At 42.3% G+C, this 22,184-nt stretch overlaps 1 protein-coding gene across 2 annotated transcripts; it reads right to left on the bottom strand.

Annotated features, from left to right (window-relative positions):
* Window positions 1–370: 370 nt before the first annotated feature.
* On the bottom strand, window positions 371–17,656 carry XB5949052.L (high choriolytic enzyme 2 L homeolog). Of its 2 annotated transcripts, NM_001114785.1 has the most exon segments (12): window positions 371–730; window positions 1,433–1,658; window positions 2,048–2,157; window positions 2,393–2,602; window positions 3,215–3,342; window positions 4,095–4,179; window positions 4,815–4,993; window positions 9,087–9,204; window positions 10,810–10,962; window positions 12,422–12,484; window positions 14,452–14,494; window positions 17,528–17,656. In NM_001114785.1, coding segments are annotated over 12 exon segments (1,380 nt in total). In that variant the 5' UTR covers window positions 17,588–17,656; the 3' UTR covers window positions 371–725.
* Window positions 17,657–22,184: the final 4,528 nt, after the last annotated feature.

Here is a 22,184-nt window from a genome sequence, read left to right as displayed (position 1 = left end):
ACAGATATTCACCACTCACAGAACGCTCAAAAAGCCCCCAATCAATGACCATGTCCATGTGCTTTATGGGTTATAATGTCATTAAACAAACACAGTGATCACAAATCAATTCAGCTAAATTAAAATTGTTTATAAGTTATTTTTTTATTCACAATAACATTGTTCTACAGTTCTCTGTTGCCTTTTGCTGCATAACAGTGTTAATATTTATCAGTCGATTTATCTCCAACGAATATTCAGCACAGGACAGAAATTGGGAATTACATAGCTCACAGAGCCATCAAAATGCATTTATAATGTGTTATTCATACTCATCAATACAGGACATAAAATGGTCACTGTTAAAGATGAACGCCACCCAAAACCTGTATTTTTTTTTTGCCAGTGAAATAATATTTAATTCTAAGCAACTTCCCAATATATTATATGTTTTCACAGATTTAAAAGTTATTAGTAAATGTAGTTGCTATTGAAGGAAATATCTATCTTGATTTTTCCTTGCTTATGCAATGAAAATAATTTTTGGGTTGTGTTCCTCTTTAATATTTTTTATCCTCATTTAATAAATAAGAGTGTTGTTCAAAAGGGAGTTTCCCTTTAAGTGATCAGAGTTGAGGAATGTTAGGTATATTGTTATGGCCTCCAACGAATGGAACCACTTAAGGCTTCTTGTTTCATTTGCGAGCTTGATTGTTTGTGTCATCTCATAATCTTCATATGTGTTTTTACACTGCAAGACAATAATACAAGATTGGACGCAAAACATACAAAGAAGCACAATATCAGCATATGATCACATGGTTCTACTTCAACTAAATGCAGGAATTCACCTAGACCAGGAATTCAAAAACAAGCATCTGCTTTGAGGCCACTGGGAGCAACATCCAAGGGGTTGGAAAGCAACATGAGCTACTGGTTGGGGATCACTGCTCTAGGTGGTCAGGCAGCCTACAGGAGGCTCTGTTTGGCAGTACACCTGGTTTTTATGCAAGTAAACTTGCTGTCAATCAAATAGTTAAAAAATAAGGACCTGCTTGAGGCTACTGGAAGCAACATCCAAAGGGGTTGTCACTGGCTGGGGATCGCTGATCTAGAACCTTCAGACCACCCCTCAGAAGCAAACATTTAGCCTGGCTCTACCTTAGCTCTTAACACAGTTATAGATGGTTGTATAGTCATTCTTCCAGTACTATCCAAGCTTGTTAATAAGCATTCAACCTCAAATCTCACCCTAACTGGGCTTCATGCCAGACCATCCCATTTACTGCTTGGGACCTCCCTAGAAAGCCAAGTCCCACAGTTTGTGAGCCAATGGTGTCATACAATATTTCAGTGACTCCCATGAGCAGGCTGTGGGTCATAACAATCATTTGAAGGGCCACACCTGTCCAAACTAGAGGAAAATCAGTAGAACTAGTAATCTAAGCCTCACCTGTATGGTACTCCAGGCTGAATCCTTTCCTTTCTACAATAGCATCGCTGGCAAACACAATCTGCACTGACATATTGTAGAATGTGATCGGTGAGGGTAGGTTTTTACCACAGTAAGTTCCAATAAGGAATGCATTGTTTATGATTGGACCATTGTACACCTTTACACTGTCCCATATACAGTATGGAATATCTTCCACGTCCATGCCTGTGAATGTGATAGTAAACTGAAAAAAAAAAGAAAAAAGCTTAAAGAAAACCTGCAAAATGTTTGCGCCAAGGAGGGCTTAGAGAAGAAAACGGGCAGGAGAAGGAGTTGACAAATTGGGTTGTTTTTTTTAACTCTTGGAGAGCCTGTAACCTACAAAAGCCATATTTGCTTTTAAAACCTGGGGTCTTTGGGGCAAGAATTCACATTTCCAAGTTTTGTTTTATTACATATTCAGAGAAATCATTCCTGGATTTTTATATTTGCCTGAAGTCTTCTTCACACTTAATGATACCATGAAATAAGAACCAGAACCAAGAACCAGACTGCATATGATTTGATTTCTCGGATTATGCATTATTTCCGCTTGGTTATCTTTTTCGAAACCTCACCTAGGTGTGGTCTTACCTGTGAGGTGGTGGTGATGTTCCAGTGGCAGTAGGCATTTTTGGGATAATTATTAGGATAGTTAGGTGATGTGATGACACCAGATGGTCCACTTAAAGTTCCTCCACAAACTGCAAAAACAAGAACAGATGAGGTTCTCTGACACTGGTCACCTTACAAGCAAACATGGGTCTCTTTTACAGCAGGTTTCCATGTGCACTACCCAATCATGCTATCCATTTTTTTATTCAGCCTCCGCCACATTCATGCCAAAATATAGAGTATCCCCTTTTCCAATGAACGTTTCCGACTCGTGCTATATAATATACACATCCTTATAGTAATATGAAATTGCACAAAGCTTACCATTAGATAAAAGTGCATTTAGATTGGTATTAGTGTTAGTTGTGATGGTTGTGGTGGTTGTTGGATTAGTAGTGGTTGTGGTAATGGTGGTCTTGGGAGTGCTAGTGGTGGCTGTGGGAGTGGTGGTGGTTGGTCTGGCCATTGTGGTGAGGGACGGCTTGTCTTGCACTTTTATTTCTTCTTGAGAAATCTGATTTGGTTTCGGCTGTGCTGTTGAAGAGATACAAAATCAGAAAATTTGTTTCTACTATTCATTTCATTCCTTAAACCAGATCAGATGCAACAGTCTGACACAAGAGGCATTATGATTGCCAAATGCCAGGGATTGCCACAGGCTGAAAAAAAGTGCATATACAGTAGGTGTATACTGTCCCTTTAATTCTATTAAATCTGTTAATTTTGTTTTGTAAATACGTATTATCTAATGCTCTAGTGTGAACCATTGGACAAGAGACTTAATTGGGGGGGATTTGCACAAAAAATAAGGTACAGCTTCCATTAATATTAATAAATTAATTACAATCAAAATAATCAGTTAAGTATCTGATAAAAAATAACTGATGGTGGGCTTGTCTGACTGTCTGACATTATGGACATGTATGCCAAAATGACATTTAAAGATGTCTTTGAATTCCCCCTGATGCAGTCCTATATGCAATGCTTCATTGATATTTAAATTATTCGTAAATTTATCTTCTATTTTTTTCGTCCAAACAGAACGATTGTTGGGCCTTGACACCAAGGAGGGACTGACTTGAAAGACATCTGCCTGTGTATGGGGCACCCCCATGCTTAGGATTTGTTGGGATCCACAGTTCTTACCACATTTATACAGAGTATTGAGTTTCATAATGTCCAGATCACTCATCATATATCCATTTCCTAATGGGATATTTGGGTCTGGTACGGCAACAAGGGTTGGGAGGAAGCCATCGATTGAGAATGCAGTTCTGTTGATAAAAGAAAATCAGTATTATATTATCTGGGGCCGTCCACCTTGAGCCCAGCCCTGCAGACCCTACAAGAGATTTTTATGGTGACTGCTCAGAAGCATTGCTGCCTTCTTTGGGTGACAATTTTATGATAATCGGATTCACAAGGCATCTTGGCAGTGACTGTCACACCCCTGTCCAGCCACCACTCCGCCCCTGCCATGCTCCCTGCTCCTCCACTACCTAGGACGAGGACTTTAGTCAATGATTCTAAGTCATTTCAATGGAGCAGGCAGGTTAGGTTTTGGAACAAATTACTGACAGCGAAAGACTGATGTATTTTACTGCAGGAAACTGGGGGACCAATGCTTAAATCAGGGAGACTGACGACAATTATGGAGGAGTTGATATGTCTGGTATAGTCAGACAGTGCCTACTATGGCCAACCAGAGAACCAGACATCCAAAGATGCCACATGGGATACAGGATACATAGGCTTATGGTGGAAATAAGAAAGGGCTAATGGGAATTCTCCCAGATTAGGGTCCACTACGAGATCCTCTGTTACTCTGGCAGACCAATACAACCCTAAATTCTGTGAATAACTAGCCCATTGGTAAACACTGGACTGTACTCACTTGTTATGACCCTAGAAGTCCTGCAATGCCTTAGGAGCCCTTTTGTCTAGTACTGACCCTTAGTAGTAGAACATGTGAGCTAAGTGTCAATTCTGATATCTGACATTAGATAGTTATCAGCGCAACACTTACCTTGAGTAATGCATGAGAGATTCATAATCATACTTTGTCAGAATCATGTTGTTGGTAGAAGTCATCTGGAAATTCCCTTGATATCCTGCCGTGGACAAAGAAGAATGGTTGAGTGATTGGTTGAGTGATTAGTAGTGGCACTTTGTAGTGGTGGGGCCCAGACCTGGGCACGTTCTGTAAGCAATTTGCATGTACTCCTCATGCCTACACTTACACTTACTTTGGGTACTCCAGACATGGACACTTTTTACTGAAAGGCTCATTTACATTTACAATGGTTCCTGCAAACTGGAGAGCTGCTGAATGAAAAGCTAAATAACTCAAGAACCACAAATAATAAAAAATTAAAACCAATTGTAAATTGTCTCAGAATATCACTCTCTATATCACACTAGAAGTTAGTTAAACCCTATAAGATTGTTTTTGCCCTAATATGGATTCGTTATTACTTGGTTGGGATCAAGTACAAGGCACTGTTTTGTTAATACAGAGAAAAAGGAAATACTTTTTTAAAAATGTGAATTATTTGATTAAAATGGGGTCTATGGAAAATGGCGTAATTTAGAGCTTTCTGGGTAAAGGGTTTACAGATAATGGATCCCATACCTGATTATAAAAACAAACTGTATTTCTGATGTTAAAGCAGAAAAAAACAAGAATTAAAGGCAAGTTCACCCTGCGGCGGTGGGAGGTGGCCCCATAGAACCCTATAGAACCTACCAGGTGAGATATTGTTCCATTGAACACTGACGTATTTATCCCGGTCATTCCTCACATGCTCGTGATGAAGCCCAAGGGAGTGCATAATCTCATGTTCAATGACCGATGCCCACATGCACCCAGATCTCTGCAGGGAGACAGTCTGTGCACCCCCAACTCTTCCTATTGGGGACCAGCATCTGAAATCAAAGGCACCAGAAGATATTCTTCTTTTAGTTAAATATTATTGCAGAGTGTTTCACATGTTGAGCAATGATCGGAACAATAGGTTCCTGGGTCTTCATCCACTATGGTCTACTTCAGGGGACCCCAACTTTTTTTTACCCGTGAGCCACATTCAAATGTAAAAAGAGTCGGGGAGCAACACAAGCATGAAAAAAGTCATACCAAATACAGGCTGTGATTGGCAGGACATCTCTCTTTACAATCACAAAAGCGACTTTAACTCGTCTAGAATTATATTTCCCCCCAAATTTTTTACTTTACTGTACATTGTATCTTGTTTTTAAGCAGAAATGCAACACAAAGCTATGGGGCAGATTTATTAAGATTCAAGTTGTTTTTTTCCACAAATAATTTGAGTATTCGAATTGTACTTTTTGGTCAAAACTCAAATTTCGGGTTAAAAAAAACCTCAAATCGTTTTTTTCGAAAAGAAACTCAAATTTTCGACCTGGAAACTGCTCGAATGCAAAAATACACCACCTAAAACCTGCCAAGGTTCTGTAGAAGTCAATGGCAGAGGTTCCTGGAACCATTGGAAGAGGCTAACAGACTGCTTGATGTTCGAGTTTTTTCGGAGGGCTGAAAACTCGAACCGAGAACTGTATTTGATCGATTCAAGGTTTTTTTCCTCCAACTAACTCAATTCGAGTTTTCAGGTTGCGGGACTCGAACTTGCAGAATCAAGTTAGATACCCAGGGCCCAGTGGTGATCCTGGTGTCTCCAACACCTGAGGCAGCAGCAGTTGCCACGAGGCAGAGAGCCTAATTGCGCTCTCTGCAATAGAAGAGCTGAATTAAAGTTTCAGGAGCGGCATTTTTGAGCCTCAACTAGCCTCATTGGCGAAGCTCCCCTGCCAGGGCCGCCATCAGGGGGTACTGGGGGGACAATTGTCCTGGGCCCTGATGGCTTCTATATGTTAAGGGGGGCCTGGCCGTGCTGCATTTCCTGGATTAGCTGGGCCCTCCTTGAACTGCTGAAGTAGGAGCTGAGTTGAGCTGAGTTAAGCAGAAGTAGGAGCCGAGTTGCACCAAAGAAGGAGCCGAGTTTCGCTGCTCGGCTCCTACTTCGGCTCAACTCAGCTCCTACTTCAGAAGTTCAAGGGGGGCAAAGCTAATCCCGGAAATGCAGCATGACTGGGCCCCCGCTGAAGTAGGAGCTGAGTTGAGCCGTGTTCCACGGAAGTAGGACCCAAGTTGTGCTGAAGAAGGAGCCGATTTGCGCCAAAGTAGGAGCCGAGTTGCGCCAAAGTTGGAGCCGAGCCATGGCGAACACCAATTATTATTATTTTTTAAAACCTTTGGGCAATCTTTTTTTTTTTAACTTGGGGGGACCTGGCCACTGATTTTTTTTTTAAACTTGGGCAGACTGGCCACCAAGGGTTTTTTTTTACTTGTACCAGTCCCTGGCCACCAATGTTTTTTTTTTTAACTTGTAGGGAGCCACACCACCAATGGGTTTTTTGTTGTGTGGGGCCTAACATATTCTAAAGTTGGCCCTGAAGATAACATTCCAGTTTCGAGGTCAATCGAAGTAAAACAATCTCTAACAAGTGACTCACAAGTATAAATAGCTGCATAGTATTGTAACATCTCACCCTGGTGGTCTAGCGGGCCGGCGGAGATGCCCGAAGCGCCTCCATTCATTTGGCGTGAAATCCGAATATTTAAAAGGGCTTTGAGGCCAAACTCGGCCTGTTGTTAGGTCTAACTTGTCCCTGTCTGTTTTGATTTCAGTTTTAACTTTTGCCTGCCTGAATATCCCGAAAACTGGTATTTACTGCCTGACTACACTTTTCGTCTATTCCCTGAACTGTTGCCTTCCGTCCAAAACCTTGGAAAAGACCTGGAGGCATCTGAGTAGCTGAGGGCTCCTCCCGAGATAGTAGATAGTGAGCAGTTTCTAAAATCTAAATTACCATCTCCTGCCCATAATAGAAACAAGATGTAGAATACTTATTGAATGCAAGTCAGTGAGGCATCTAGAAAACCAGCATTGTACCAAATCAAAGAGTTTCCCCCCCTTAACCTTTATAATTAAATTAATTAATGTCACATAATTCATCCGTTATTAACATAATTCAATCAGAATAACCAATCAATAAACTATAGTATATAACTATGAGAACTGCGAGCAATTGGTCTGGCTTCCAACCACTGTATAAACAATTAAGGTCGCACAAAAAATAGGAGTGAATCACCATCAATCATACGAAGTTAAGCTGGAAATACCATTGCACATTTAATTTTAAGGCTTCATTACTATGCCTTTTCTGTACTGCAGTGGAGAAATCTGGGTATAGTAACACTTAAGCATTGCCGTAGTAAATTTCACCTTTCAGTCTAGCAGCTTTAAGGGTGGAGTCTCTGTCCTTAAAATTAAGTAGTTTAAGAATTTATGGTCTTGGTGGGGCCCCAGTTAGTGTTTTTTATGTGGGAACCGGATGAACCCTTTCAACTGCAAAATAGGGAGAAAACGTTTTTACCCCAAAATTGTCTTTCAACCAGGTTTCTATGTAGGCATCGACATGTTTGCCTTCCGGAGGCCTATGATGAGAAGGTTGGATCTGCCTATTCTCTAAATCAGCAGTAAGACAATTTGGTAGTTTTGCAGTTAGGTCATCTTGTCAAGTATTTATTCGGCGCTCTGATTCCACTGTCCTCTCCTGCATGACCTGCATATCTTGTGCAAAATTGACAAATCCACTTGTATTTCTTTAACTATAGTAGTGACTATTGTGTTGGTCAGCCAATTTTGCGGCCAAGCCAACTGGGCAACCTAGGCAACCAGGCTGGCTACATCACCTCCCCCCTAGTGAATAAACGTGCCCGCACTTGAAGTGCACATTCGCATCCCAATGATTGTGGCAACAATATATGACCTGTCAAATTGGGGGACACAAGGCCCCGAACTAGGGGAAGGTGGGAGAAGAGGTAGGTGCCTTGCACCCCTTTACCTTTGCTCCCTAGTTGTGCTTGTTCTGCCTACCCCTAGTTCCAGCTCTGCTTTGCGGAGATAGTTGCTTTAGATTTGATGATCACTGACATAAGTGTCTGAAGCATTGGCTCCACAGGATCCACAACCCATTGCCACAAATGTGTAGGCAAGTCAGAAAATGCAGCATCTCCATCGCTGCCGCCATCTTGGGAGAGTGTCTTGGTAAAAAGTTTCTGAAAGCCATCGGACTTCCTCTTAGAGCTTGATAAGCTTTTTGGAGGCGTAAGTGCGAGCAGAGTAAGTAATATACTTAATTTGACCCAATATAAGTTTTAGGAGCCACGGCAATCACCATCAGAATGGATTTCAGGCAGGAGCAGTTACACTATGAGTCTGTCTCCATTCACATTTTGGACATTGTTCTGTCCTTTTAGTCTTTCTCCACCTATGGGGGAGCCTGATGTAGAGTAAGTGGCCTTAGAAGGACCCAGGGCCCTATATTAAAGGTTGTTTTTATATTGTATATAGCACACAAGAGGGTCTATGACAGCACAAGACCAGAATACATCCCCACCTAGGTTATGGATTTCACCTTAGTGGAATCGGGGGTGAGGGGAAGGGACTCCGTGAATAAAGGCTTTAGTTAGACGCTGTTAGCTACTGTCCCAGCCAGGTCTGGACTGGGAGTCAAAATAGGCCCTGCCATTCCAAGTACAGAGAGGCCCAATCAGCTCTCCACCAGCCCACTAAATAGTGACTTTCTATGGTATCTTATGGCAGCCCCTCTGGCATTTGCCAGAACCACAGATTGCCAGTCCGGGCCTCCCAGACTGCTCAAGTGTGTGACATAGGCATAGCAGCTAGAAAAATGTGGTTTGTGCTCCAACAAGGAGAAAATAGGTGACACACACCAGCCTTCAATTAGTCCAGTGGGAAGGGTCCAGGGCATTAGCAATGTGCATGTACCGCTGGTTGGGTGTGTTTGGCATAATAAATTGACCCCAGGGGCCATTCACAAACGAGTAATGGGCCATATTGATTGCCAGACCAGTCACTCCCTAATCTCTGATTGGCTACTACTGTACCTTAATTGTAAGAAGGTCGGTACCTACCCATTCAAAGACTCAAAGCTCAAGTAGTTGGTTTCTGATGTGCGCGGCACAAGACGGATGCAAGTTTCGTCCGCAAAGTCTTTGAAAGATGCTTCAAACAGGGCTTGTTCATATGGTGCTAGGGGGAGGAAAGAAAACACTGGTTGAAATCTTGGAAACCCCTATCATATGACAAGATCTCTTAGGGGCATACGATGTTACATATCACATGACATGCTTATATAAAGATGTAAGACTCATTTGCCATCGTCTGTGCCCTCAACACAAAATACACAAAATAACAATCGTACTTGACACTTACAGAAAAGACTGGGTACAGTTGTTTACATATCATCAGTGACGTCAAAGAGCACAAGGTCACAAATGATCTCATTGTATGTCAATTTGTACTTAAGGTTTAGTTATCTGGTAGTGACATTTGGGGGATGGCATCAGCCATGGATTCCATATTCTCTCAAACTTGTTAGGAGTTCCCCCGAGCATTATAGGTCAGCTTGATTAGAGGCAAGGTAGCATTTATTAAGCCAATCCACTGGGTGTGGGAGCGTTGGGGCTCATCCATTTCATAATTACCAGCTTTTTTTACATTATAGAGCGTAACAGTGTTCTAGTTTTTTGTAGGGGCACTAACTCATCTATTACACCTAGTAAGAAGATTTTCGGAGTTCTGATCCCAGAGAGGGACAGATATTCGTTACTATATCGAGTTACCTCCTTCCAGTATGATATAAATCTAAGGCATTCCAAGATTAAGTGGAGGAACCCTGCGTCCCATGTACCAAATTTTGCACATTTAGTTCATTCTGATTTACCCATGACCTTGTGCCTCTGGGGTGTGATGTATATTTGGTGGATCATCTTAAATTGAACCGTTTTATCCCTCAGGTCAGTGATCCCCAACCAGTAGCTCGTGAGCAACATGTTGCTCTCCAACCCCTTGGACGTTGCTCTCAGGGTCTTCAAAGCAGGTGCTTAGTATAGTGCCAAGTAGAGCCTCTTGTAGGCTGCCAGTCCACGTAGTGGCTACCAAATAGCGAATCATAGGCCTTAATAGGCACCCAAGGGACTTTTTCATGCTTGTATTGCTCCCCAACTCTTTTTACATTTGAATGTGGTTAAAAAGGTTGGGGACCCCATCCTTAGGGAGATTAGGAAGGCATATAGGTTATCCATAACCTCTTCTCAATGATCTTCATCTAGTGAGGGAAGCGTTGCCAACCACTTCCTTTTGGCTTTCTCAAATGGCACAGGCTGCGAGGACTAGAGACAAATGAGAAGCCAGAAACTCAGGATTGTTAGATTGATTGCAAATGGGTGCAGCTTGAGCTTGCAAGGGAAAAGGCAGCAGATAGGTAGGACATGGGCACATTTGACCTCATGGCCCAGGCAGGTGTTGGTACAGGGAGGCGATAATGAACCATGGGACACCCACCTGACCATGCCAGTCCCACTACCCAATCTTCCAAACTTGGCCAATTAGTCTGGAAATCCTGTCCCCTTTTTCAGTCCTGATGGTGGCCCCTTGTGCACCAAGCATTAGAGGATAAGCCCTATGGCTCTACTCTTATATAGGTCAATACTAAAGACAGATCCAGATCTATTTTAGGCCTGCTGAAAGTTTGAGGTGTGCAGACCAATGATCAGAATATAACATATTTCCCATCATATTTTACAGAGAATTGTGGGTATTAACAAGAAGCAGATATTATCCCCGTCCACTTACTGTAATCAGCAGAAATAACATAGGGGATGCGCACAAGTCCATCTGAGGATATAGGCCACAGGCAAATTCCCTGGGGGCAAAAGTTGAAACTTCTGCTCACACTAGAGGCAATATCCAGCTGGCTGATGATGTATTTTCCAGTCAAAGTTGGAGCTACAGGATAAAACAAGAGAATAAATCATATAAATATTGCTATTATTTCTGCCTATGAAAGGGGAAGTTCATTTTAAAATAATTTGTAGCATGTTTTAGAATGTATCGACCTAAATGGTCCTATATTCTGCCCGTCTCTAACTTCTCATTCAGTATGGCATTCAGTCCAGTACCTGGTTGCTAGGGGCCTAGACCCTAGGAACCAATTAAGTGAATGTAAAATCATACTGACATGTCTATTTTGTACTTATTTAGCTCTATTTCTTGCTCAATTTCTCTTCCTAGACACTATGAACACCTGGTGCCTAAAATAAATAAAAGATGGCACCTAAACCCAACAATAGGGATGTAGCGAACGGCGGAAAAAATGTTCGCGAACATATTCGCGAACTTGCGACAAAACATGCGAATAGTTCGCGAACGTCGCGAACCCCATAGACTTCAATGGGAAGGCGAATTTTAAAAGCTAGAAAAGACATTTCTGGCCAGAAAAATGATTTTAAAGTTGTTTAAAGGGTGCAACGACCTGGACAGTGGCATGCCAGAGGGGGATCAAGGGCAAAAATGTATCTGAAAAATCCATTGTTGACACAGCGCTGCGTTTTGTGCTGTAAAGGGCAGAAATCACACTACGTCACTCAGGTGATGTTTCTGGACACGGAATGTGAAAAAGCTCACACAGCTAGGTGGCACTTGGTTAAAGACTGGGCAAATAATGCCTGCAAGGTCAACGTATACACTACAGCCGTTGGATACGGAATATATTATTGCTGCTTGAAAAACGTCACTCGGGTGGTGTTTCTGGAGACGGTATTATTATTGATATTTAGACAGCTAGGTGGCAGTTGTTTGAAGAACAGATGCAGATGAGAGATCAGCAGCAGGACAGCTGCCCACAGCAGCTACATACAGAGCACTGCAGTAGAAGGTAGATTACTAGCCAGCAAAGCTACCTAACCTAAAATGTCCCTCAAATCCCTGCAGAGTTCTGTCCCTACAATACAGAGCAGTATCAAGTAGATTACTAGCCAGCAAAGTTACTATCAACTGTCCCTCAAATCACTAACAGCTCTCTCCCTACACTAGCTCTTCCAAGCACACACAGGCAGAATGAAAAAACGCTGCAGGGCTTCAGTTTATATATGGAAGGGGAGTGGTCCAGGGGGTGTGGGGTGGTCCAGGAGGGAGAGCTTCCTGATTGGCTGCCATGTATCTGCTGGTCTGGGGTGAGAGGGCAAAAATAAGCGCCAGCTAAGGCGAACCCAAATTGGCGAACGTCGCGCGACGTTCGCGAACATTCGCCGAACGCGAATAGTCGATGTTCGCGCGAATTAGTTCGCGGGCGAACAGTCCGCGACATCCCTACCCAACAATATGGCAACTGAGAAGATCTGATTGGTTACATGATAATGCTCAATGAATAGCATTATGCAATAAAATATAGAGAAATCACACTTACTATGTTTGTTGACTTCATGGAGTCTTTCAAATACACTCTTCTTTTCTTCCCCAGCTGTGGCTGCTTTAAGAAAGAACATAGATGTAATATGTTATTTTATATATATACCTGTATATATACAGTGGTGTGAAAAACTATTTGCCCCCTTCCTGATTTCTTATTCTTTTGCATGTTTGTCACACTTAAATGTTTCTGCTCATCAAAAACCGTTAACTATTAGTCAAAGATAACATAATTGAACACAAAATGCAGTTTTTAAATGAAGGTTTACGTTATTAAGGGAGAAAAATAACTCCAAATCTACATGGGCCTGTGTGAAAAAGTGATTGCCCCCCTTGTTAAAAAATAACTTAACTGTGGTTTATCACACCTGAGTTCAATTTCAAAGGTTATAAAGCCATTTCTAAAGCTTTGGGACTCCAGCGAACCACAGTGAGAGCCATTATCCACAAATGGCCAAAACATGGAACAGTGGTGAACCTTCCCAGGAGTGGCCGGCCGACCAAAATGAGCCCAAGAGCGCAGAGACAACTCATCCGAGAGGCCACAAAAGACCCCAGGACAACATCTAAAGAACTGCAGGCCTCACTTGCCTCAATTAAGGTCAGTGTTCACGACTCCACCATAAGAAAGAGACTGGGCAAAAACAGCCTGCATGGCACATTTCCAAGGCGCAAACCACTTTTAAGCAAAAAGAACATTAAGGCTCGTCTCAATTTTGCTAAAAAACATCTCAATGATTGCCAAGACTTTTGGGAAAATACCTTGTGGACCGACGAGACAAAAGTTGAACTTTTTGGAAGGTGCGCGTCCCGTTACATCTGGCGTAAAAGTAACACAGCATTTCAGAAAAAGAACATCATACCAACAGTAAAATATGGTGGTGGTGGTAGTGTGATGGTCTGGGGTTGTTTTGCTGCTTCAAGACCTGGAAGACTTGCTGTGATAGATGGAACCATGAATTCTACTGTCTACCAAAAAATCCTGAAGGAGAATGTCCGGCCATCTGTTCGTCAACTCAAGCTGAAGCGATCTTGGTGCTGCAGCAGGACAATGACCCAAAACACACCAGCAAATCCACCTCTGAATGGCTGAAGAAAAACAAAATGAAGACTTTGGAGTGGCCTAGTCAAAGTCCTGACCTCAATCCTACTGAGATGTTGTGGCATGACCTTAAAAAGGCGGTTCATGCTAGAAAACCCTCAAATAAAGCTGAATTACAACAATTCTGCAAAGATGAGTGGGCCAAAATTCCTCCAGAGCGCTGTAAAAGACTCGCTGCAAGTTATCGCAAATGCTTGATTGCAGTTATTGCTGCTAAGGGTGGCCCAACCAGTTATTAGGTTCAGGGGGCAATTACTTTTTCACACAGGTTTGGATTTCTTTTCTCTCTAAATAATAAAAACCCTCATTTACAAACTGCATTTTGTGTTTACTTGTGTTATCTTTGACTAATAGTTAAATGTGTTTGATGATCAGAAACATTTTGTGTGACAAACATGCAAAAGAATAAGAAATCAGCATGGGGGCAAATAGTTTTTCACACCACTGTATATATATATATATATATATATATATATATTTATATATATATATATATATATATGTCACCATTACTGCACTATGTGCATATTTGTAACCATATCCCAGGGTACAGTTTAGAATAATCCAGCCATAGACAGAAGGTTTCCCAAGTCTTTACACTGCTTTCTGATTGGCCTTATGGGGTGCAAATTACTGACAGCAGGAGACAGCCCTATTGCAGACACAAATTACATGACTGGGTGCACCTGGGAAACTGACAATATGTGTAGCCCCATGTCAGATTTCAAAATTAAATATAAAAACGAATTTCAGTGCAGAAGTCTACTGGAGCAGCACTATTAACGGAGGCATTTTGATTAAAAAAAAACATGTTTTTCCATGACAGTATTCCTTTTAAATAGAATTTCTCATAAAGCAACCAGTCTATGGCTTTATATATGCTGTGAGCTACTGGACTGGGGTTGAGGGAGGTTTTATATTCTTACTTTGTTTCCTCTCAGTTGGTTCTGTCTGTATCACATCCGGGTTCTGCCAGAGAAAAAGACAAAAGTGTTTTTAATGACACTGTTATACTGTATATGCTATGCACCACAACTCCCAGCATTCTCCAAAGGCCACTTTAGAGAAACTACATTGATGTTAGAGTAAAGCAGGGAGTTCACCTATATTTTTACCACAATAATTGATTTGTCTTCATTTTCTGTTTCTGTTCTGTACACTACCATTATGTGGAGAATGAAATTCAAGTCATAGTGACTGCAGTGTAAACTCTACCACCAGGAGGAAGTGTGAATTTTTAAACTCACCCAAGTGCAGGAAGCCATAGATTAGTCAAAGCCATGTCTCCTAACAAAAGCACCATCTCTCCCTACTATACCTGCTATCCCACAGTCACACTCCCTTCTCAGAGACTATTATCCCATGTTACTATAAGCACCATCTCTCCCTACTATACCTGCTATCCCACAGTCACACTCCCTTCCCAGAGACTATTATCCACTGTTACTATAGACACCATCTCTCCCTACTATACCTGCTATCCCACAGTCACACTCCCTTCCCAGAGACTATTATCCCACTATTACTATAGACACCATCTCTCCCTACTATACCTACTATCCCACAGTCACACTCCCTTCCCAAAGACTATTATCCCACTGTTACTATAGGCACCATCTCTCCCTACTATACCTGCTATCCCACAGTCCCTTCCCAGAGACTATTGTCTCACTGTTACTATAGGTACAATATCTCCCTACTATACCTGCTATCCCACAGTCCCTTCCCAGAGACTATTATCCCACTGTTACTATAGGCACAATTTCTCCCTACTATACCTGCTATCCCACAGTCCCTTCCCAGAGACTATTGTCCCACTGTTACTATAGGCACCATCTCTCCCTACTATACCTGCTATCCTAAAGCCACAGTCCCTTCCCAGAGACTATTATCCCACTGCTACTATAGGCACAATCTTTCCTTACTATAACTACCATCCCACAGTCCCTTCCCAGAGACTATTATCCCATTGTTACTATAGCCACCATCTCTCCCTACTATACCTGCTATCCCACAGTCACACTCCCTTCCCAGAGACTATTATCCCACTGTTACTATTACTATAGGCACATCTCTCCCTACTATACCTGCTATCCCATAGTCACAGTCCCTTCCCAGAGACTTTTATCCACTGTTACTATAGGCACCATCTCTTCCTACTATACCTGCTATCCCACAGTCCCTTCCTAGAGACTATTATCCCACTGTTACTATAGGCACCATCTCTCCCTACTATACCTGCTATCCCACAGTCACAGTCCCTTTCCAGAGACTTTTATCCCACTATTACTATAGGCACCATCTCTCCCTACTATACCTGCTTTCCCACAGTCACACTCCCTTCCCAGAGATTATTATCCCACTGTTACTATAGGCACCATCTCTCCCTACTATACCTGCTATCCCACAGTCACAGTCCCTTCCCAGAGACTATTATCCCACTGTTACTATAGGCACCATCTCTCCCTACTATACCTGCTATCCCACAGTCACATTCCCTTCCCAGAGACTATTATACCACTGTTACTATAGGCACCATCTCTCCCTACTATACCTGCTTTCCCACAGTCATACTGCCTTTCCGGAGACTTTTATTCCACTGTTACTATAGGCAACATCTCTCCCTACTATACCTGCTATCCCACAGTCACAGTCCTTTCCTAGAGACTATTATCCCACTGTTACTATAGGCACCATCTCTCCCTACTATACCTGCTATCCCACAGCCACAGTCCCTTCCCAGAGACTATTATCCCACTGTTACTATAGGCACCATCTCTCCCTACTATACCTGCTATCCCACAGCCACACTCCCTTCCCAGAGACTATTATCCCACTGTTACTATAGGCACCATCTCTCCCTACTATACCTGCTATCCCACAGCCACACTCCCTTCCCAGAGACTATTATCCCACTGTTACTATAGGCACCATCTCTCCCTACTATACCTGCTATCCCACAGTCACACTCCCTTCCCAGAGACTATTATCCCACTGTTACTATAGGCACCATCTCTCCCTACTATACCTGCTATCCCACAGTCACACTCCCTTCCCAGAGACTATTATCCCACTGTTACTATAGGCACCATCTCTCCCTACTATACCTGCTATCCCACAGCCACAGTCCCTTCCCAGAGACTATTATCCACTGTTACTATAGGCACAATCTCTCTCCCTACTATACCTGCTATCCCACAGCCACAGTCCCTTCCCACAGACTATTATCCCACTGTTACTATAGGCACAATCTCTCTCTCTCCCTACTATACCTGCTATCCCACAGCCACAGTCCCTTCCCAGAGACTATTATCCCACTGTTACTATAGACACCATCTCTCCCTACTATACCTGCTATCCCACAGTCACACTCCCTTCCCAGAGACTATTATCCACTGTTACTATAGACACCATCTCTCCCTACTATACCTGCTATCCCACAGTCACACTCCCTTCCCAGAGACTATTATCCACTGTTACTATAGGCACCATCTCTCCCTACTATACCTGCTATCCCACAGCCACAGTCCCTTCCCACAGACTATTATCCCACTGTTACTATAGGCACAATCTCTCTCCCTACTATACCTGCTATCCCACAGTCACACTCCCTTCCCAGAGACTATTATCCACTGTTACTAAAGGCACCATCTCTCCCTACTATACCTGCTATCCCACAGTCACACTCCCTTCCCAGAGACTATTATCCACTGTTACTATAGGCACCATCTCTCCCTACTGTACCTGTTATCCCACAGCCACAGCCCTTTGCTATTATCCCCATTTAAGGTGATGGACAACTTTATATCAGAGAATCTAGAGAATGTATCACAAATGTAAAAGTAATGAAGTACTGGCTAATGCAATTCTGTTTTGAGCCGTTGAATAAGTAAATTCTCGGTTCATACAAATTGATATTATATATATGTTAGATATATGTTAGATATATATGTTAGATATATCACTATACCATTTGTTGTCAGAGAATAGTTGTGTACTTACCTTAGTTGGGAAGGCCAGACATGAGCTGCAGAGAGCAACTAACAGCAGCACTAGGTGCATTGTCCTAGGGATTGGAGTGTTGCTCCTTGTTGGTTGTCAAGTGTTTGTTGGACTATGGGTTCAGCTATGTCTCATAGTCTGGTAGTCACTGTCTGAGACTCTTCCATAATATAGCCATCAACCCTTCCCAAAGTTCACGACCCTCTTTGCCCTACAGGCTATATACAACACAGGGCTTGTAGTAACAACCATTTAGGCAAAGCATACTGTAAGCCCCCCAGCTAAAAACAATCTCTAATTGCAGGGAACCTATAAAGTAACTGGTTCCCCTTCTTTGATCATCACATCATAAGGCATGAAGAGACAATAGGCTTTTAGATAATCAATGTTCATGACATCATGCTTACCTTAATGCCAGAAGCTTTCCTACAAGAGCTTACAATAAGATACAAATGGTCGGCCAAATGAAGATCAATAAGATCCAGGGAGTAGGACAAGATGGCATCAGTGTGATAAGAAGGCAAGTGTTACTCAACTGATGGCAGTGATGGGCCATAGCTTACATTGTCCTACTTCATATACAAAAAGTCTGTGTTGCCCTGGTGCACCAATAAACACATCCCATATAATTTGGTAAAGCATGAATGTACCAAGCACAGCAATCTGGGGTGATACACTGTACATAAATGACTCTTCTAATAAGGTAACATCATCCAACCTCTCTGTGAAAGATTGCCCCTTGTAGGCCTAACAGCTTTTGAACAAACCATCTCTGATACATCATTATTTTCAATGAAAAAAAGCTTTTTTCTAGCTTCATAACTGGTTAGTATAATGGGCCTGTCATCTGATGTGACATTAGATTTGTTCCAGCAATATGAGAGCCAATGGCCCCAGAATGGTTTGGTGCTGGAGGAATGTGTTTCTAATTAATAATGGATACTCTGAAATAATCACTTCTAATGAATTATACAGTTAAAAAATATTTCTACTGCCTACAACATGAAATATTCAATGGATCATCATCTGCTCCATGTTTTTATTTCACATTTAGACTTACAGAACAAAGTTAAAATAAATCCCTGCATTAACAGATAACGGGGGGAGGGTGTTCTGAATATTTGAGAGATGGCCCCAGGTGAATCAGACAATGCTGGAATGTCCAAGGACTATTTCTAATCCAATCCCTTGTGGCCTTCAGCTGTCCATGGAGCAGTTGTTCAACCACAGTACTATTATACGTGAAGGTCTCTAAACATCATACTCTTCCAACAAACTAGTATGGAATACTAGCCAATTTATGAAGATCTACTTCAGTTATGATTATGCTTGTGTCCTTCCACCCTTGTGTTTGTTGTTAATCACTTGTTGGGTTATTGGGTGAGACACATGAACATAACCAACACAGGCCACTGAACTCTGACTATGATAAAGATCCTTGATAACACTGAAACTGGAGATATTGGCTGGAGGCTCATGAAGTCATTGTTTATACATGCAACACTGCCGTGGCAATGCATAGACTCTGACAAGCACCTCAACATGCCATCACCTTGTAATCATTGGTCTTCCAAACAGGTCCAAGAGGATGCACCAGAAATTATCACCCTGACTCTTTAATTATCTAAGTAAGAAGTGGGTTTTCCCATTTTTTTATTTTGTTGCTGGGACAAAAGAGTTGCAGTGGCAGGAATAGCTCCAGGGTATAGGTAGGTGCATTGAGGTAAGCATGATGTCATAAACATTGATTATCTAAAAGCCTATTGCTTAAGAGACAATAGGCTTTTAGATAATCAATGTTTATGACATCATGCTTACCTTAATGCCAGGAGGCTTTCCTACAAGAGCTTACAATAAGATACAAATGGTCGGCCAAATGAAGATCAATAAGATCCAGGGAGTAGGACAAGATGGCATCAGTGTGATAAGAAGGCAAGTGTTACTCAACTGATGGCAGTGATGGGCCATAGCTTACATTGTCCTACTTCATATACAAAAAGTCTGTGTTGCCCTGGTGCAGCAATAAACACATCCCATATAATTTGGTAAAGCATGAATGTACCAAGCACAGCAATCTAGGGTGATACACTGTACATAAATGACTCTTCTAATAAGGTAACATCATCCAACCTCTCTGTGAAAGATTGCCCCTTGTAGGCCTAACAGCTTTTGAACAAACCATCTCTGATACATCATTATTTTCAATGAAAAAAAGCTGTTTTCTAGCTTCATAACTGGTTAGTATAATGGGCCTGTCATCTGATGTGACATTAGATTTGTTCCAGCAATATGAGAGCTAATGGCCCCAGAATGGTTTGGTGCTGGAGGAATGTGTTTCTAATTAATAATGGATACTCTGAAATAATCACTTCTAATGAATTATACAGTTAAAAAATATTTCTACTGCCTGGTAGTCCCTGACCTTATCCACCCTGATCAATCTGGCTTTATGCCAGGACGCTCCACTAACATCAACCTCCGCAGACTCTTTACCAACCTGCAGATCGCCCATACTGAAACAGGCACCAGAGTAGTAGCCTCCCTAGACTCTGCTAAGGCTTTTGATTCGGTGGAGTGGGATTACCTATGGGAGGTTTTAGCCCGTTTCGGACTTGGCCCTAGATGCATATCCTGGATCAAACTTCTCTACAAGAAACACACGGCATGCGTGAGAGTTAATGGCCATATTTCCCCCCCTTTCTTACTAACAAGGGGAACTCGGCAGGGTTGCCCCCTTTCCCCAATTCTATTTGCCCTTGCAATAGAACCACTAGCAATACTGACCAGACAGTCTCCTTTAATCAAGGGTTTAACCTACGGCACTATTCAGGAAAAAATCTCCCTTTTTGCAGATGACCTCCTTATATATTTGGCAGATCCCAATGATTCTCTTACGGCCCTCCTGGACCTGGTCAACCGCTTTGGCTCATTCTCTGGACTACGAGTTAACTGGGAAAAATCAGTTTTATTCCCCATTGACCCTGACCAACCTCGATCTCTACCACAAGAGACCCCTCTCGAATGGGCCACCCAATTCAAGTACCTAGGAGTGATAGTCCATGCAGATCTCACAAAATACACTACCTTAAACCTCGACCCAATTTTAGTTAATCTGACCAATACCTTAAATCGATGGACTAAACTCCCTCTGTCTCTCTGGGGTAGAGTAAATGTCATTAAAATGATTTACCTCCCCAAAATTCTCTACCTACTCCATAATGCGCCAATATATATCCCCAAAAAATACTTTAAAAGTATAAACCAAATCGTGATCCCCTTCCTCTGGAACAATAAAACACCCAGAATCGCTTGGTCAAAGCTGTGTGCACCATGCAACGTGGGAGGTCTGGCCCTCCCCAACTTCCATTGGTATTTCATAGCTTCACAAGTATATTACCTCCACTGGTGCTTTAACCCTGACCCATATAACCCAAACTCGCAGCTACAAGCTCTTTTACTATCCTCGTGGGAAGGTCTCCGCAATTTTCCCTATAGGAGTCCCAGGGATTCTGGCCCATTACCGACGACACTGACTATCCCACAGAAGGCCTGGCTGATAGCTCTCAAAATTTTGGGCCATTCCCCACCCCTCCTATCCCCTCCCCCTCTGGAGGAATTCCTATCTAAATCACTTTAGATCCTTGCAACACTCTGTTTTCTGGCCAAGGCAAGGCATTAAATGCTTGAAGGACCTCCTTGAGAATCATACCTTTGTCACCCTTTGCACACTACAACAAAAGTGCCAGCCAACACATATTCCATTATTTAAGTACCTACAATTATGACATGCCTTCCACTCCCAATTTAACAGTCTTACTCCCCAGCAATCCTGTCTAGTCATAGAAGAAATTCTTCATGATCCCAACCCAGCAAAGCTGGTGTCCCGGCTCTTCCCTCAATTCCTTTTATCCGGCCACAAACCTTTTCGATCAGCACAAGACTGGTGGAATACCAAAATTGTAGGCCTTGAGCAGGATAGCTGGGACGAAGCAACAGATCACATATACACTGGCCTGATATCATTGAAAGACAAACTAATACAATATAAAATTATGCATCATATTTACGTAACTCCCACACGACTCAAACTGATGGGCCGGATCCCCTGCGACTCCTGTCCCAGGTGTCACCAACAAGCTGCGGATTTCTTCCATTTAATCTGGGAATGCCACTACATATTGAGCTTTTGGACACAAGTCGTAAACTATCTAGCGGACAATCTTGACTTTCCGAGAATAATTTCACCTACAGTTTGCCTTTTGGGGGTCCTAGAAGAGATAATCCCAGCTAAGTATACTCGAATCTCTTTGCGTATCCTACTCTTTTATGCGAAAAAAACTGTAGCCCTTCACTGGATGGGTCACCTCTCACCCTCTCTTAATGCTTGGATACAACTGGTTAACAAAGCAGTACCCCTATATAAGCTCACCTACGAAGTTAGGGGAACACCAACAAAATTTGGTAAAATTTGGGGATTGTGGAATGACATTGACCCGACCCCTCTATAGCAAGTCTTAACCAAGTCCATCTCCTATTATGAAATCCTTCATGGTTAGCTATCCTACATATCCTCGACGGTCCCAACCTAGCCTTCAGATGTAAAGTTCACCTGAGTTTGATAGTGTCCATCTCAACTGCTCAATCACTGTATTGTGTT

The sequence above is a fragment of the Xenopus laevis genome, chromosome 9_10L (genome assembly GCF_017654675.1).
Source record: "Xenopus laevis strain J_2021 chromosome 9_10L, Xenopus_laevis_v10.1, whole genome shotgun sequence".
In the NCBI taxonomy this organism is placed as follows: Eukaryota; Metazoa; Chordata; class Amphibia; order Anura; family Pipidae; genus Xenopus; species Xenopus laevis.
This window is presented reverse-complemented; position numbering and strand designations above follow the sequence as displayed.

Coding starts and splice junctions, on each gene's coding strand:
- XB5949052.L (XM_041575430.1), bottom strand. CDS start 17,587: ATGCACCTAGTGCTGCTGTTAGTTGCTCTCTGCAGCTCATGTCTGGCC. Junction 4,994..9,086: donor AGCTTTGAGTCTTTGAATGG/GTAGGTACCGAC, acceptor CTTTGATTTCAG/ATGCTGGTCCCCAATAGGAA. Junction 1,659..2,047: donor ACATCACCACCACCTCACAG/GTAAGACCACAC, acceptor TTTTTTTTTCAG/TTTACTATCACATTCACAGG.